Source organism: Aristolochia californica, unplaced genomic scaffold (genome assembly GCF_029961685.1).
Source record: "Aristolochia californica isolate CCGP_79_NKW_82.1479 unplaced genomic scaffold, dmAriCali1.0.hap1 SCAF_6, whole genome shotgun sequence".
Taxonomy (NCBI): Eukaryota; Viridiplantae; Streptophyta; class Magnoliopsida; order Piperales; family Aristolochiaceae; genus Aristolochia; species Aristolochia californica.
In genome coordinates, this window is record NW_027182257.1 from 34,144,455 (window position 1) to 34,158,366 (window position 13,912).

The 13,912-nt window shown below is 36.1% G+C and overlaps 2 protein-coding genes across 2 annotated transcripts; one reads left to right on the forward strand and one right to left on the reverse strand.

Annotated features, from left to right (window-relative positions):
• Window positions 1-4,575: 4,575 nt before the first annotated feature.
• Window positions 4,576-9,147, forward strand: LOC137933900 (enolase 2). Its single transcript, XM_068778002.1, has 16 exons — window positions 4,576-4,678; window positions 4,937-5,000; window positions 6,475-6,539; window positions 6,631-6,678; window positions 6,759-6,845; window positions 6,932-7,012; window positions 7,134-7,235; window positions 7,332-7,412; window positions 7,500-7,574; window positions 7,744-7,806; window positions 7,902-7,982; window positions 8,080-8,274; window positions 8,359-8,498; window positions 8,580-8,631; window positions 8,714-8,770; window positions 8,855-9,147. Exons 1-16 carry the CDS (start codon window positions 4,613-4,615, stop codon window positions 8,933-8,935), a joined length of 1,338 nt encoding a protein of 445 aa, XP_068634103.1. The 5' UTR covers window positions 4,576-4,612; the 3' UTR covers window positions 8,936-9,147.
• A 377-nt stretch (window positions 9,148-9,524) lies between these two features.
• Window positions 9,525-13,355, reverse strand: LOC137934862 (protein cornichon homolog 4-like). The gene is made up of 4 exons (XM_068779417.1): window positions 12,822-13,355; window positions 10,373-10,554; window positions 10,071-10,193; window positions 9,525-9,969 (listed from the first exon to the last, which is right to left on the reverse strand). The coding sequence occupies exons 1-4, from the start codon at window positions 12,891-12,893 to the stop codon at window positions 9,939-9,941; spliced, it is 408 nt and encodes a 135-aa protein (XP_068635518.1). The 5' UTR covers window positions 12,894-13,355; the 3' UTR covers window positions 9,525-9,938.
• Between the last annotated feature and the right edge of the window lie 557 nt (window positions 13,356-13,912).

Genomic DNA, 13,912 nt, shown 5'->3' on the forward strand with positions numbered 1-13,912 from the left:
ATAATAAACTTTGTAAAAGAACCCATGAAATAATCTGATATAAAATTTTCTTCATTGATGCACAAGCTTCATCTTTTGTGCTCCACCTTTCTTGAATATTTTGGTCACATAAACTTATCCACAACATAAGGAATAAAATATCTCTTTCTTGTACTTCTTTTACTTCTCCCTCTCAAGTTGGGAGGTAATGGCAGTGATCCCAACTTGAACCAAATATCATAGATGTAGCAATAGGCCAAAATAATAGAAATGTATAAATAAGCTCTCAAACCATGGAGAAGTGAGATATTTTTCTGATATATCAACTCAAAAAGTGACGCAAAAAAATTGACATAAATTCCGATTTTTCAATCCAACAAGATACCAGCATGACCTTTGATTCTTCCAATTTGAATATATCTTTCAATATAGATCAGATTGACATAAAAAAATTTCCTTATGAAACTAGACTTAAATACCTTTCATCCCAGTATAAATTATCTTCATAAAATATAATTATCATGAGATAAATAATCTGATAGGTTTCGGTCTTTGTCATATGGCCGAACTAAGTTTTGTTTTTCCTATTTTTCCAGAACGACCATTGACTCTTCCAAGATCAATATCTCTTTATTAAAAATCATACCGAGAATTGGTTGAATAGGTAAGAAAATATACTTACAGAAATTTCTTTTGATATATAATTCTCCATATAAAGTCTCTTTCTTAATAGCATAAAATATCTCAGAATTTGAGGCTTTCTGCTGCCGCTCGAACCTCTTTTTAAATCTGACTTTTGATGCTTCAAATATCGATTTCTCTTTGTTGATAACTCAAATAAAAAATTAGTTGAATAGGTAAAAGAATACACTTACAGATCTTTATTTTGATATATATATATATATATATATATATCTCCATATAAAGTCTAGTTCTTGATAGCAAAACATACCTCGGAAGTTAAAGCTTTCTGCTGGTGCTCGAACCACTTTTCAATCTGACCTTCGCTCATTCAAATATCGATACCTCTCTGTAGATAACTCCGATTGGAACAAATCATTTTTCTTTGAAAATTAGATTCAAATATATTTCCGTCAATATATAATTAAAATATGAAAAACTAAATATAGAGGTGAAAGATGCAAAGAAAAATACGAGTGTAGAGAGTAAAAAAATAACTACGAACCTAGACCTAGGGTTTAGGGTTTAGAGAAAAGGATCACATTACCTCCGTGAGTTGACCAAGTCAACTCACAGAACCTGCTCTGATACCATGTTGAATTTATGGAAAAGTGAAATACTTCATTGACATCAATAACTTATTGTAATCAAAGTACATGAACCTTTATTTATAATAGAGGAAGGTAGTAGAGTCCAATTACAATAAAACTACCCTTATCCCAATTACACCCAAACTCTAACACTTAAGGTAAGTCCTAACATAATTAGGTAACTCAATATTGATAAAAGACAAATATAACTTAAACTAAAACTCTTCTTGGTCATGAACCTAAGATAAAAATACTTTTGTGAGTCATTCTTGATCTTCCAACTGATATTATAAGGATGCCAACTCTTGGTAATCATTGTGGGTCCTACTTTTTATGGGCTTGGGCCCATCTTGTAGGCCTTCCTTGGTCATGTGGCCCATCTTATAATAATCTTACATATGTGTGCCTTCCTTGGTCATTTGGGCTTGATCTTATCTTCCAACAGTAACAACTATATTTTTTGAGTTCCTTGAACCCAATGATGGATCAAGGCATTAATAAAAAAATTCAACCTTTTACAAAACTCATTGATTGATCATACTTTATAGAACTGGCCAGATGATGTTTTGTATGATCGATCATGCAACAGTTGATTATTGATAATACCTTTGGGATGATCGATCATACTCATTCAAGATGATCAATCATACTTTACCAGTCCTACCTTGTAGCATTATGTATGGTTGATCATGCCTATGTAGGATGATGTATCAGGCTTTGTAAAGTCTATTATGTTGCATTTTGGATGATCGATCAAACCTTTGCAAGATGATTAATCATGTCTACTACCAGTGTGCAAAATTGATTTCTAAGCATGATTAAAATTAAGTTTTAAAAACATTTGTATGCATTGTTAAAATATTTTTTAGAAGTATTGCATGTCCTAAAGCTCTAATGCCCACATGTTCCTTATAAGTAAAAGTTTGGTCAACTATCCTCTTAAAAAGATAAAAGTTCTTGAGATTTTTCTCTATCTTGAGTCTAGTTCTTCAAATCTTCTAGATTCTTTGTATATGTTTCTTCAAGATGACTAGACATATAATTTTAGAACAAAGTCTTGTAATGATTATGTCGATTCTTCCTCATAGACTTTCATTTGTGTGTCTTAAAGGAAACACATATGAATGCTTGAATTATCATCAACTTAAATATGTTAACTTTTGTTATCATCAATAAATGAGATGTGAGTTAACTTAGGTCACAAAAAATAAGCACAATGATAGAACATTACAAAATTCTAATTTCCAAATTAGTGCATTTTACACTTCTCCTCACAATGAAGGACATAAGTTGAAGTGCAACACTCTCATTTAGCAATCACAGTTTTGTAAGAGGATACAATGTATTTCGCAAATGAAAACCATAGTGTATTAAGCTGTTACAAAATAACCACAAAAGGGAAAGTTAAAAGGGTGATCACATGTACCTTGCAAGAGCATAAGAGGGGAGCAACACAAAGCTCTCTTGGAGATTTGATTGAAATGTAGATTGAGAGAGAAGAGAGTTGATGACAAGGTAGGGTTTCACTCAATACGTTGAATGAAGACGTGCAGAAAGCAAGGAGACTACATTTTTTTCATTATGGTGTCTCTTAGTGAGAGAAAAAAGGAAGATTCTAAGGGTTAATTTTCTTTTGAAAGCAAAATAGATTCAAGAGAAGACCAAAGATATGGGTATTTATGTAAGAAGGTTGAATGAAGACATAATGGAAAGCAAGGAGACTACTTTTTTTCATTATGGGGTCTCTTAGTGAGAGAAAAAAGGAAGAGTCTAAGGTTATTTTTCTTTTGGAAGCAAAATAGATTGAAGTAAGAGAAACCAAAGATAAGAGTATTTTTGTAAGAAGGTTGGAGTAAGATTTTTTTTCATTATGAGGTCTCTTAGTGAGAGAAAAAAAGGAGTCTAAGGGTTATTTTTCTTTTGAAAGCAAAATAGATTCAAGTAAGAGAAGACCAAAGATAAGGGCATTTTTGTAAGGAGGTCTATGTCGTGTAATGTTGGAAACAAAAAATGGAAGCATCATAATATTGACAAAAGAAAATCAATACATTGTGAACTTTTCTAAAAAATAGGTCTAATTTTGAATGCACCTTATGGGAAATCGGAAATGACCTTTTTGTGAACCTTAGTTAGGCGGCACTTGAGTCAAGGTCATATCCAATAATTGGGGGGCACATTGGCATAGAGATGCATGTGGGATCATGTCCAACTTGACAACATGCGGTAGAATAAATAGTTTTATGACTCAAAATTTGGGCTCATCTCATGTCTTTCAAATTTTGAGTTGGACCACCTGACTTGGGTTAGATTATGGTAAAAGGGGCGAGTTTGCCTCTTGGTTTGATCCACCCCTCAAAATTGAGTCAACTAAAACGGGTCATGAGTCCAATACATTGGGTTAGAACACCATCAGCATAACCCGTACACAACAGTGGCTCGTCATCCTCCTTTGTAAGTAAGATTGAAGCATAAGAATGAAGAATTGTTAGACATGAAGGGTCTATTTAGAACCCAAGGAAAAGAAAATATGAATTTGACTATTATTATTTTTTAAAAAAAGTTAGTGAAAAGAAAAGAATTTGATCATTTTACTAACTATTTTTTAGAATAATAATGATCAAAATTTTATTTTTATTTTCTTTTCTAGGGATTCCAAACAAACCCTAAGTGAGCACGATCACTCACCATAGATTATAATGGTTATGACAAAGTAACAATGGTGGCTCAGGTGCGAGATTGATCCAAAATGAAAAGGGGGAATTATCAGAGAAGACAACAACTTTCTAATTCCTATTTGACAGGATAAATTATGGATAGTAGTGAGTTGAGGGATGAAATCAAGAGAAAGAAAGCAGAAATTCCTATTTTAACTGTCCTACATTTTTTCTTTTTACTCTTTAGTTACATTCTGTCGTCCAAGTGTCAATTAGAAGACTTTTGATCTTGATTCTTTAAGAGCTATTATTAGTGTTACGTAATCAAGCACGAGTCATGCTCCGTTTAATCGCTTTTAATAAATTATACAAAGAAAGCTTGGCCCGTGCTGATTATTCATAAAGGCAAGGCATGAGTTGAGTGGCAACGGTGAACCAAAAAACATGCCTAGAATTTTAGTACAGACGCATCCCAGAATATGCTCTCACTTGTGCCGCGTGTTGGGCCGCTAGAATCCCGTGACGATCGAGGCGGACGCCTGAATCCACGGTCCTAGTTGACCCACTGTTTAGTTAATCCAACGGCCAAAATTGCATTCCCATGAAGATGAACCTAACTCTTGTGTATAAAGGCTGCCACTTCGCTTCTGCATTTTAGTTCAGCAGAACAGGCATTCTTAGCAGACAGAAACTTGGGTTGTGCGAGAAATGGTGACCATCAAGACTGTTAAGGCTAGACAGGTCTTCGACAGCCGTGGAAATCCTACTGTTGAGGTGATTTTCCATCAGTTTCTTTCTTCGTCTGTCAGGTTTATTCAAGGATCTGGATGACTATTTTCGTTTTTTGTTTGGATGTCCGATCTTGTTTCGATCTGTGATTTAATCGGCTTGATTTGGTTACTCTGTTTTCTGTTCTAAGGTCTGATCGTTGGTCGAACTTGTTGTTCGGTTCAGTTTCTTCTTTTCCGTTTTGTGTAACTTTCATCTTACTCTTGTGCGTAGTAACAGTATTGACCCTCATGGTTATTTCAGGTAGATATTATTTGCAGCAACGGGACTTTTGCTAGGGCTGCCGTACCAAGTGGTGCTTCTACAGGTATAACAAACGGAAATATCCTTCTTTAACTGTGACATCTCGTGGTTGGTTGATCGTTTTCTATTTGTTTTCTTTGTTTGATTTATTCGATGTCAACATGCGGGTTAGTGCGACTTATGGCTTAATCGTTTGCTTCTTTTTTACCTTTACACTTCCTTTTTTCGAATAATGTCACCTCTCTGCCCCTCCCCCCCAAAACTCTTGGTCAGTCTTGAACCCAAGACTTCACGCTAGAAACCTTCCATGTGATTATTGTCCAAAGGCCCAAGATACTTTACAGTTCCTCTATTTGATAGGCAGTTACTAGATGTCTGTTAGTACATGCCAAATATTTTGTTAATTTCGTATTTGGACAAAAAATTTCCTGTTAGATTATAAGGTGTACAAAATTTGTTTGGTGGAGTCCATTTCCTTTCTGGCATTAGTAATTTGCAGAGAATGCTTTTTCTTGGTTTTCCTTGCTTTCCAAAAATACATTTCCTAGAGTTCCTTGCTAGAACTGCTCTTTAGCATGGTCAAAACATTCGTTTTCCGTAATAATAGGATCAGGTGGGATCTATATCCGATAAGCCAACTGGGCTCCTGTACTTTTCTAGACCATGATATATAAGAGTAAGCTGCAAAAACAGCTTAAAGTCATTCTTAGGCGAGTGAAAAGTTGTCTTCGTGGTCAAGAAAAAAATTATTTATCTTGTCTGCAATGTAAAAACATAAATATAAAACATATGGTTCTAGAATTGTTACTTATGACTTGATTTTAAGAATATGCAGCACTGGTACGGGAAGCAGAAACTAGACTTACATTTGGAAATGGAAAAGGAAATATGGTCAGAACTTCTGGATTCACTGTTTAAAAAAATGGGAATGTAGAATTAAGAAATGAATAGGTAGCGCTGGAAAAACTTCAGCCAAACACATGCCATTAATCTTTTTTTCTGTGAAAGACTATTTAGAGACTTGTAGAAATCATATAATAGTTGAACAAGAAGAAATTTCTTTAGGTTTTTGTGACAAACAAAGATCATAACTAATCCTTGTTAACAACTATAGTTGTCTAAAGTTAAAAATCGTTAGTAAGATATGATCAATTTTACTTAATGGTTTTGAACCAAGCAATTAATATTTTTCATTTTTAATCTTTTATACTGAAAAATGTAGAAAAATATTGTACTGCTTTCCTCAAAGCTCTGGAAATGTTGTGTAACTTTCTGAAAATATCCTATAAAATTTTGGAAGGTTAGTTTGGTCACTGAAGCAAGTTTCCTACCCCCATAAAAGTGTTTCCCTGTAATTAGGGTTTGCAACAACATTTCTTTACCATCGAAATACATTAAATTTTTTGTATTGATTCACCCTTTTTAACTTTCTCGTTTTACCTCAGCAATTATTTCATGTATGTTGCTTTTATGTTTAAATTGCAAAGACGTGCTGCCTTTGAAGTACTAACACTTCTCTGTGCATTCTTATTTTTTAGGTATATATGAAGCTCTAGAACTTAGGGATGGGGGATCTGACTATCTTGGAAAAGGTGTTCTTAAGGTTCGTATTACTTCATGGGCCATTAATCTCCTCATTTGGTGACACCAATTGTCTATGACGAATTTGTGATGGCCACATGTTTATGCTGTAGGCTGTTGAGAATGTCAATGCAATAATTGGGCCTGCCTTGATTGGAAAGGTAGCATTTTAAATATTCTCTACTTTATCTAGCGGTTTGCAATGTATGGTCTCCTTAAGTGTTACTTGTTATGATTACAGGATCCAACTGAGCAGACTAAGATTGATAACTTCATGGTCCAAGAACTTGATGGAACAGTTAATGAATGGGGTTGGTGCAAACAAAAGGTAAAGTATACTCTAGTGGTTGATCCGGCCATGTTTTATGATATTTGTTGTATTGTAACCTTTTTTGTTTTTGCTTACTGTACCAGCTTGGTGCTAATGCCATTCTAGCAGTTTCTCTTGCCATCTGCAAAGCAGGAGCTAGTGTGAAGAATATCCCTCTATACCAGGTTAGAAATGCAAATAATTTCCCTCATCCTTCATGCATATCTTTCCTCCAGAAATTTAGTGAATTGCTTTAAGTATTTTTTTCCATCATTTTCAAAAAAGTATCTTTTAATTGTTGTGCAGCACATTGCCAACCTTGCTGGGAACAAGACCTTAGTGCTGCCTGTACCTGCTTTCAATGTGATCAATGGAGGATCTCATGCTGGCAACAAACTTGCAATGCAGGTAATATCATAAAGAAATCACATATCATTGTTTTTTTTTTTTTTTTTTGACGTGTAGTAGTGAATTTTTCTTAAGTTATGTGCATTTGTTCTACAGGAGTTTATGATCCTTCCTGTCGGGGCCTCCTCATTCAAGGAAGCCATGAAAATGGGAGTAGAAGTGTATCACCATTTGAAGGTAGGCATCTCATTGTTCTTGATCATTTTGCACTGCAAGTGGAGCTTCAGTTGCATCGACTGATATGGTTTTTTTCCACTGTTTCAGGCTGTAATTAAGAAGAAATATGGCCAAGATGCTACCAATGTTGGGGATGAAGGTGGTTTTGCTCCTAATATTCAGGTCAGATGCCATATTGCTGTTTGGTTTTTTTGAAAGAAAGTAATTATTTTGCTTTTTATGTGATTGTTATCTGTAGGTTCTGTTTGTGAACTTCTAGGGATATATCTGCTATGAAGATGGATTTCAGTTACTAACAGCAGTGAGTCTGACTTTATTTCTGGAAAATTAGGAGAACAAAGAAGGTCTTGAACTCTTGAAGACAGCTATTGCAAAAGCTGGATATACTGGCAAGGTAAGTTAACTGATCCTTTTTTGCTTCTGAGCCTTATCTCTTTTCTCCATGTCTAATTGGATCTGGCTAAGAATTTCAATTCATATCTTTTGTAGGTGGTGATTGGAATGGATGTCGCTGCGTCTGAGTTCTATGACAATAAGGACAAGACATATGATTTGAATTTCAAAGAGGAAGTAAGGCTACTTTTTCTTTTGCAATGGTATGACAAAGTTCTAAACTTTGCTTTTAAAATGTTTTGTTTTAGACGTCTAATGTTGTTGTTTGCTGCAGAACAATGATGGATCCCAGAAAATTTCAGGAGACAGCTTGAAGAATGTCTACAAGTCCTTTGTGGCCGACTACCCAATTGTGTCTATTGAGGATCCATTTGATCAGGATGATTGGGAACATTACAACAAGCTAACAAAGGAGATTGGGGAGCAAGTGCAGATTGTTGGAGATGATCTTCTTGTTACTAACCCAAAGGTATGATAGTGTTGATGGTTGTAGACGGTTTAGAATTGCTCTCATACGATCTTGATCTTTGTTTTTAAATGTAACTGCTGCCAGCGTGTGGAGAAAGCAATCAAGGAAAAGGCTTGCAATGCTCTTCTGTTGAAGGTCAACCAAATTGGCTCAGTGACGGAGAGCATTGAGGCTGTTAAGATGTCCAAACGTGCTGGCTGGGGTGTGATGACAAGTCACCGGAGGTAGAATCTGCTAAAACTCTAAACATTGTCGCTGTGTAGTGAATATGGGAAACTGACTTTATTTTGGTTTATTGAATACAGTGGTGAAACAGAGGATACCTTTATCGCTGATCTGGCCGTCGGTTTGTCAACAGTAAGAGCTTTTTTTACCTTTCCTCTTTTTAATGGGTCAACTGCTGAAGTTGACACACATATACATTATTCTTGTGAAATAGGGTCAGATCAAGACGGGAGCCCCATGCAGGTCTGAGCGCCTTGCCAAATATAACCAGGTAACTGTGATTGTATTTATATGGAGTCGAGAAAGAAGATGTTATGGATGTTGTTGACTGGAATCGGGTTTTTGATGCTTGCAGCTCCTTAGGATCGAGGAGGAACTTGGATCTGCTGCAGTCTATGCTGGGGCTAAATTCCGTGTCCCAGTGGAGCCTTACTAAAAGCAGGATGAAGGGTGTCAGGGATTTTGAGATGCGATAATCGTGAGTGGTCCATCTCTTGTTTAGGAATAAGTTTTGGTAGTCGGAACTTGTTTGTGAGGTTATTTTGAGGATAACGTTTTTCACCCAGGCAAAGAGTACACACTAGTTGTACCCGATGGTTTAGAGTTGTTTTCTTAATAGATTACCCATTTTGATGGAATGGTTTATCATTTGCTCGCGTCGATCTTCTCGTAGTTTTTCAGCTCACTAATAAAGAAAGCCAGGCAGGTCAATGAAAAAGAAGTTTAACTTTTAATTAATTAATGTTTATTCTGGTTCAACTAGGTGGCTAGCGGCCATAATAACTTAAACGTGGGTAGATTATCTTCTTTTGATGAGATTGGTCTATTTTGCCTATACAAATAGTTTTTTTTTATATTAAAAGTGTTTATTAAAAGGGATATTCTGCATACACTTAAGTTTTGTAATTCAAAGGGATATTTGTAAGTTTTTATTGATTTAAAATTTTTATGTTATTTAAACTTCAAATGAGTATATGAGATATGATCAACCTAGTTAGGTGGATAGGGTTTCAACCCCATTACAGCTATCGTCACTATTTTTTAGCCTTGTTATCCAACTTGAGTAAAACCAACCTTGGCTTGTTCAAAATACGAAGAAATTAAAAATGGGGGGAGGAAAAGTTTCACATACAAATTACAGATGTAGAAGCACAACTACCGAAAATTCCCAGAAGCCGTAGGCCACTAAAGCCACATTACAAGTGTGGGTAGATGGCTCGGTACACTATTGATAACCAAGTCCACTTGAGTGGATCTGATTTTTCTCCAGCCAACAGCACATCAACTTCGTGGAAGTACTAAGTTCCAGCTACCAAAAATTAGAGCTCATGATTTGTGAAAGAATGGCAGAAGTTTAAGCCTAGGAGCATTCTAGTGAGGCATTTCTTGGTTCCAGCTGTAGACTAACACAGCCAATGAAGAGAAGCTGTTTACAAACACTAGTCCTCGTCCAGTGCAACAAAAATCATCCTACACAACCAATAAAAAAACACTTTTACGATCAAATGAAAAAAAAAAAACTTGCTGATTGCCGAAAAGAAAAAGGCATAAGCAGAACAAAAAAATTGTACCAAAATATCGAAACAAATAGCTGAGTGATGAGATATGCTAGCTTAATGAGGCGTTGCATCTTTTCCCAGCTCAACATGTTAAATATCTCAGTGACATCAACCAAATGCTGATTCTGCCTATACCTGATGAGCCAAATAATATAATAAAAAAAACAGCAAGATTTATATTAGAGGCTCTCTTCTCATGTGAACTGGCAATGATTCAGTATGTCTACCAAAATTACCACATCCTAAGCTCATCCAATCAACATTATAAACAATTGATATGAGGTACCTGACAAAAAAAAAAAAAAAAAACTTACCGTCTCAGATTGTAATAGAGGTAAGGTAAGCAGAACAAGAACATTAGCCAGTGTCCTGTGAGCAGATAGGCTAAGCATAAGACTCCTTGAATGACAAACTCAGGCTTGAGGGTCCCATTTACTCGAGCAGCTGTATCAAAAGGGTTGATATAATCCAACTCCAGGTCTGTCAAACACATAAGCTGGCAAAAGTTTTGCGTTGCCAGGACAGAAGATTCAAACCATGAGAAAGGCAGAGAGAGCGCTAAAGATGCCTCAAACAAGATACTTGACTCTTCCAATCCAACTAAAAAGGTGTCAGAGGAGTCATAAGTAATGCGATAACTATAAGATCATTAACAACCATGCAGTGAAGTCAAATTCCATGAACAAGTCACTCTCTTTGGATTCCCAAGCCACACCATCTCAAGCTCTAGGCCTTAATTGGTTAGAGAAGAAGTGGGAGAAAAGAAAACGAAATAAGATATTTTTTGGGTGACGAGGCTTTAAACAACTAAAGTTTCATTTCTCAAACAAAGGAGGGCGTAAATTCAACTTTCTTTTGTAGTTGACAAGAAATAATATCGACAAGAAAGAAACACTTCATTTATTTATTTATTAGTTATTATTGTTTTTATTATTTTTTGGAGAAATGGTTCATTTTGTTAAAGTGCAAAGGCCAATAAAAGACAAACAAGAGTGGTCCCAAACAATGAGAGATTGGCAGGCAACCCCTTAGCAAGAGAATCTGCCAAAACAATTGGCAGAAATCAGATCATGATTCCAGGAACAAAACTTTTATCTCAATCAATGTGATATTTGACTATCAGCTTAAATCAATACAGCATAACTATATCATTCATGTTGTGTATTCATAAAATGTACGAAAGCAGGTACATATTCCAAAATGTCGCATTTTTATGAATCTGCAGAGCTAAGATATTTGCTTATAAACTTCATCTGAAAACTAGTCAGGGCAGTTAAAACATCAGAAACAGGATCCTTACGCATCCATTTGAAGAGGTAAGCAACTCTTCAACACTAAGTAGCCTGCCTTATTTTTACATCATCACACGTTGATATTTTGAGGAGAAACCATATCGATGGTCGACAAGTTATATGACCTAGTAGTTCTAAGTTGGTTCTTGCAACCAATATGAACACAACCGGCAAATCAGCCCTAAAAATCTATAATCCCCTATGAGAAAGGATTGAATTGAACATTTTATCCTTGTTATAAGAGGATAGCACTCACAACAAGAGAATTTTACATAACTACTAATTTCTTTTACAAGCTTCATCTTGAAAATATCCTACTTTAAGACTTCTATACTTAAATCAAAGAAAAAACATAAAAGACTCCAAACTTTTCCTATCCCATTACAAGAATGAGGCATGAACAAGCAGTATCTAAATCACTTCACACTCCATATACTAATACCTCCTCAGAGATGCAATGTCATCCAACAATTCACCTATTTGTTGGCCAACTGCGTGGAGAAGGCAGCTGACACATGAAATATACCACTTCACTTGTATGGGCAATCAGCATACAAGGTTTGGCCTGAAAACGGGACAGAAGAATGACAGACTGAGCATAATAAAGGTCTACACACTGAAACCAACAGTAGGACTCTTTACGAAGATTTTTGTTATCATTTGTAGTGGTAATATGCTTCTTGTTTTTTTTTTTTTTTAAAGGATTAAAAAGAAAGAGGATATCTAGGTCTAATTTTCCTATTGATCCAAAGACAATAAACATTGCTATCCATCTTGATTTGAGGACAACAAAATTCCTCTCTCATGTGACTGGCTAATTTGCCTTTGATTTCCCTTCCACAAGAACTCCTTCAGAAGTAGAGTCCAAAATACTTGTCAGGGTAGAAATAATCATATTGTGAGGTACCAATCTTTAAGAATTGATGACTGAAAATTCTATCCCAAGGGACAGCTAACGTACTTCGAGCTTACACACATCAAGAAACAGAAAAAGCAAGCACCAAGAAGCTTTTTTCCATTGCTTTCAAAAGAGAAAAAAAAGAGAGGATTATTCCTCTACTTTTGGAATGTTTCAGAGGAACAGTCACGCAGATAGTTACCCCTCATTGAACACTTATTCCTACTAACCTTGTGTATTTGGATTTAACAGGAGGGATCAGTTTTAATATTCAACATCATCTCTTGACCAGATTGCAAAGCAGGAGATTGCCCTATCTCCTAGTTGTTGGGAACTCCTTTCCTTGGTAATCAAAGAACTTTTCCCCCTATTGCTGTAATCATATTATTTGTGCAATAAAAGCCACTCACCATTTCACAAAAAAAAAAAAAGAAAAATATTTGCGGAGGTTTCTGTCTCACAAAAACATAGAACCACAGTAGAAAATAAGTCAAAATAATATACCTATAAATCGATAAAAAATGGTAAAGTAAAAGAAAAAAAACAGAGCAGAGAGTTGTATGGTGGAGGTACCTGATAGACAACCAGGCCGATTAGCGCTGCAATGAGGAAGAAGGACAAGAGCCAAACAAGCAAGCCTTCCATTCCCTCGAATCCCTCTTCCTCCTCTCCCTCTCACAGCGCTGCGCACGGTAAGGATCCCACAGGACCGGGGCAGTGAAGCCCAGAACAGATTGCGGCGAGGTGCGTGACCCACACCAGCAGAAAGCGAGGTGGGAGCAGGGAGAGTATCGTTTCCAGTGTTCTGCCCGGGCTTCTCTGTCTCTCTTTAAAAAGGGGAGCCTCAGCACTTTGATTTGGACAACGGCGAACCCTCTTCCATGTTTATGTGCAAAATATGTTTTTCTTCGTGGAAGACTATCAAGCGTGGCGCATCGTGCAATAATGACTGTGTCGATTTCTTCCAGAAACTCTAGGCTGCTCCTTGGATGTCCCCGCAGAGTTCACTTGTTTCTTTGAGACAAAAAGAGATTCTACTATTTGGTAGTAAACAAACGCCCAAATTTCTCATACACTTCGCCCTCCCCATTCCATTCCCAAAAAACACGATTCTACTTCTGGCTCAGGTCACTAAGAAGAAACTAGTTTAGCTAAGAGAAAAGACCCAAATTTATCCAATGTTTTAGAGGGATTAGCTCTAAGGAAGTCCATCCCTCATGTAAAATGAAAGTTTAGAAGAAGTGACTTAAGAAAGGAAAACTGAGGGCGTCAACACGAATTAAGTGACTAAAGCCACTATAGAGTCCTTCATGTCATGATGTTATGGTCACTATGCTTTTGAGTGCTGAATCAAAAAAGGGTAAAATAAGTTCGGATAGCCAAGGGCAGCCTACACTTAACTTCATATCCATGAACTATGGGAAAGTTTGAGTGTCCAAGGCCACTTGATCTCCTTAATAGGTGAGCATGTCTCCAAATCTAAGTTATGAGAAAATAATTTGAGATCGTTTATGTACCTTGAGGTGTGGGACTTGAGAAAATTATAGGATTATTTTTATATCCATTGGTCAAGTCACTTTGGAGACGATGATTAGTCTTATGTGACTTAGAACTCAATAATTTTTTTTTTTCACATAGACTAAGATCTTAGTGATCATTGGATT

Bases quoted from the DNA above. Each gene is read 5' to 3' on its own strand.
- LOC137933900 (XM_068778002.1), top strand. From the start codon at position 4,613: ATGGTGACCATCAAGACTGTTAAGGCTAGACAGGTCTTCGACAGCCGT. The intron at 4,679-4,936 runs GTGATTTTCCAT...TGGTTATTTCAG, and splicing joins GTGGAAATCCTACTGTTGAG to GTAGATATTATTTGCAGCAA. The intron at 6,540-6,630 runs GTTCGTATTACT...TTTATGCTGTAG, and splicing joins TTGGAAAAGGTGTTCTTAAG to GCTGTTGAGAATGTCAATGC.
- LOC137934862 (XM_068779417.1), bottom strand. From the start codon at position 12,893: ATGGAAGGCTTGCTTGTTTGGCTCTTGTCCTTCTTCCTCATTGCAGCG. The intron at 10,555-12,821 runs GTACCTCCACCA...AACTTTTGCCAG, and splicing joins TCGGCCTGGTTGTCTATCAG to CTTATGTGTTTGACAGACCT. The intron at 10,194-10,372 runs GTAAGTTTTTTT...TTGGCTCATCAG, and splicing joins CTCTATTACAATCTGAGACG to GTATAGGCAGAATCAGCATT.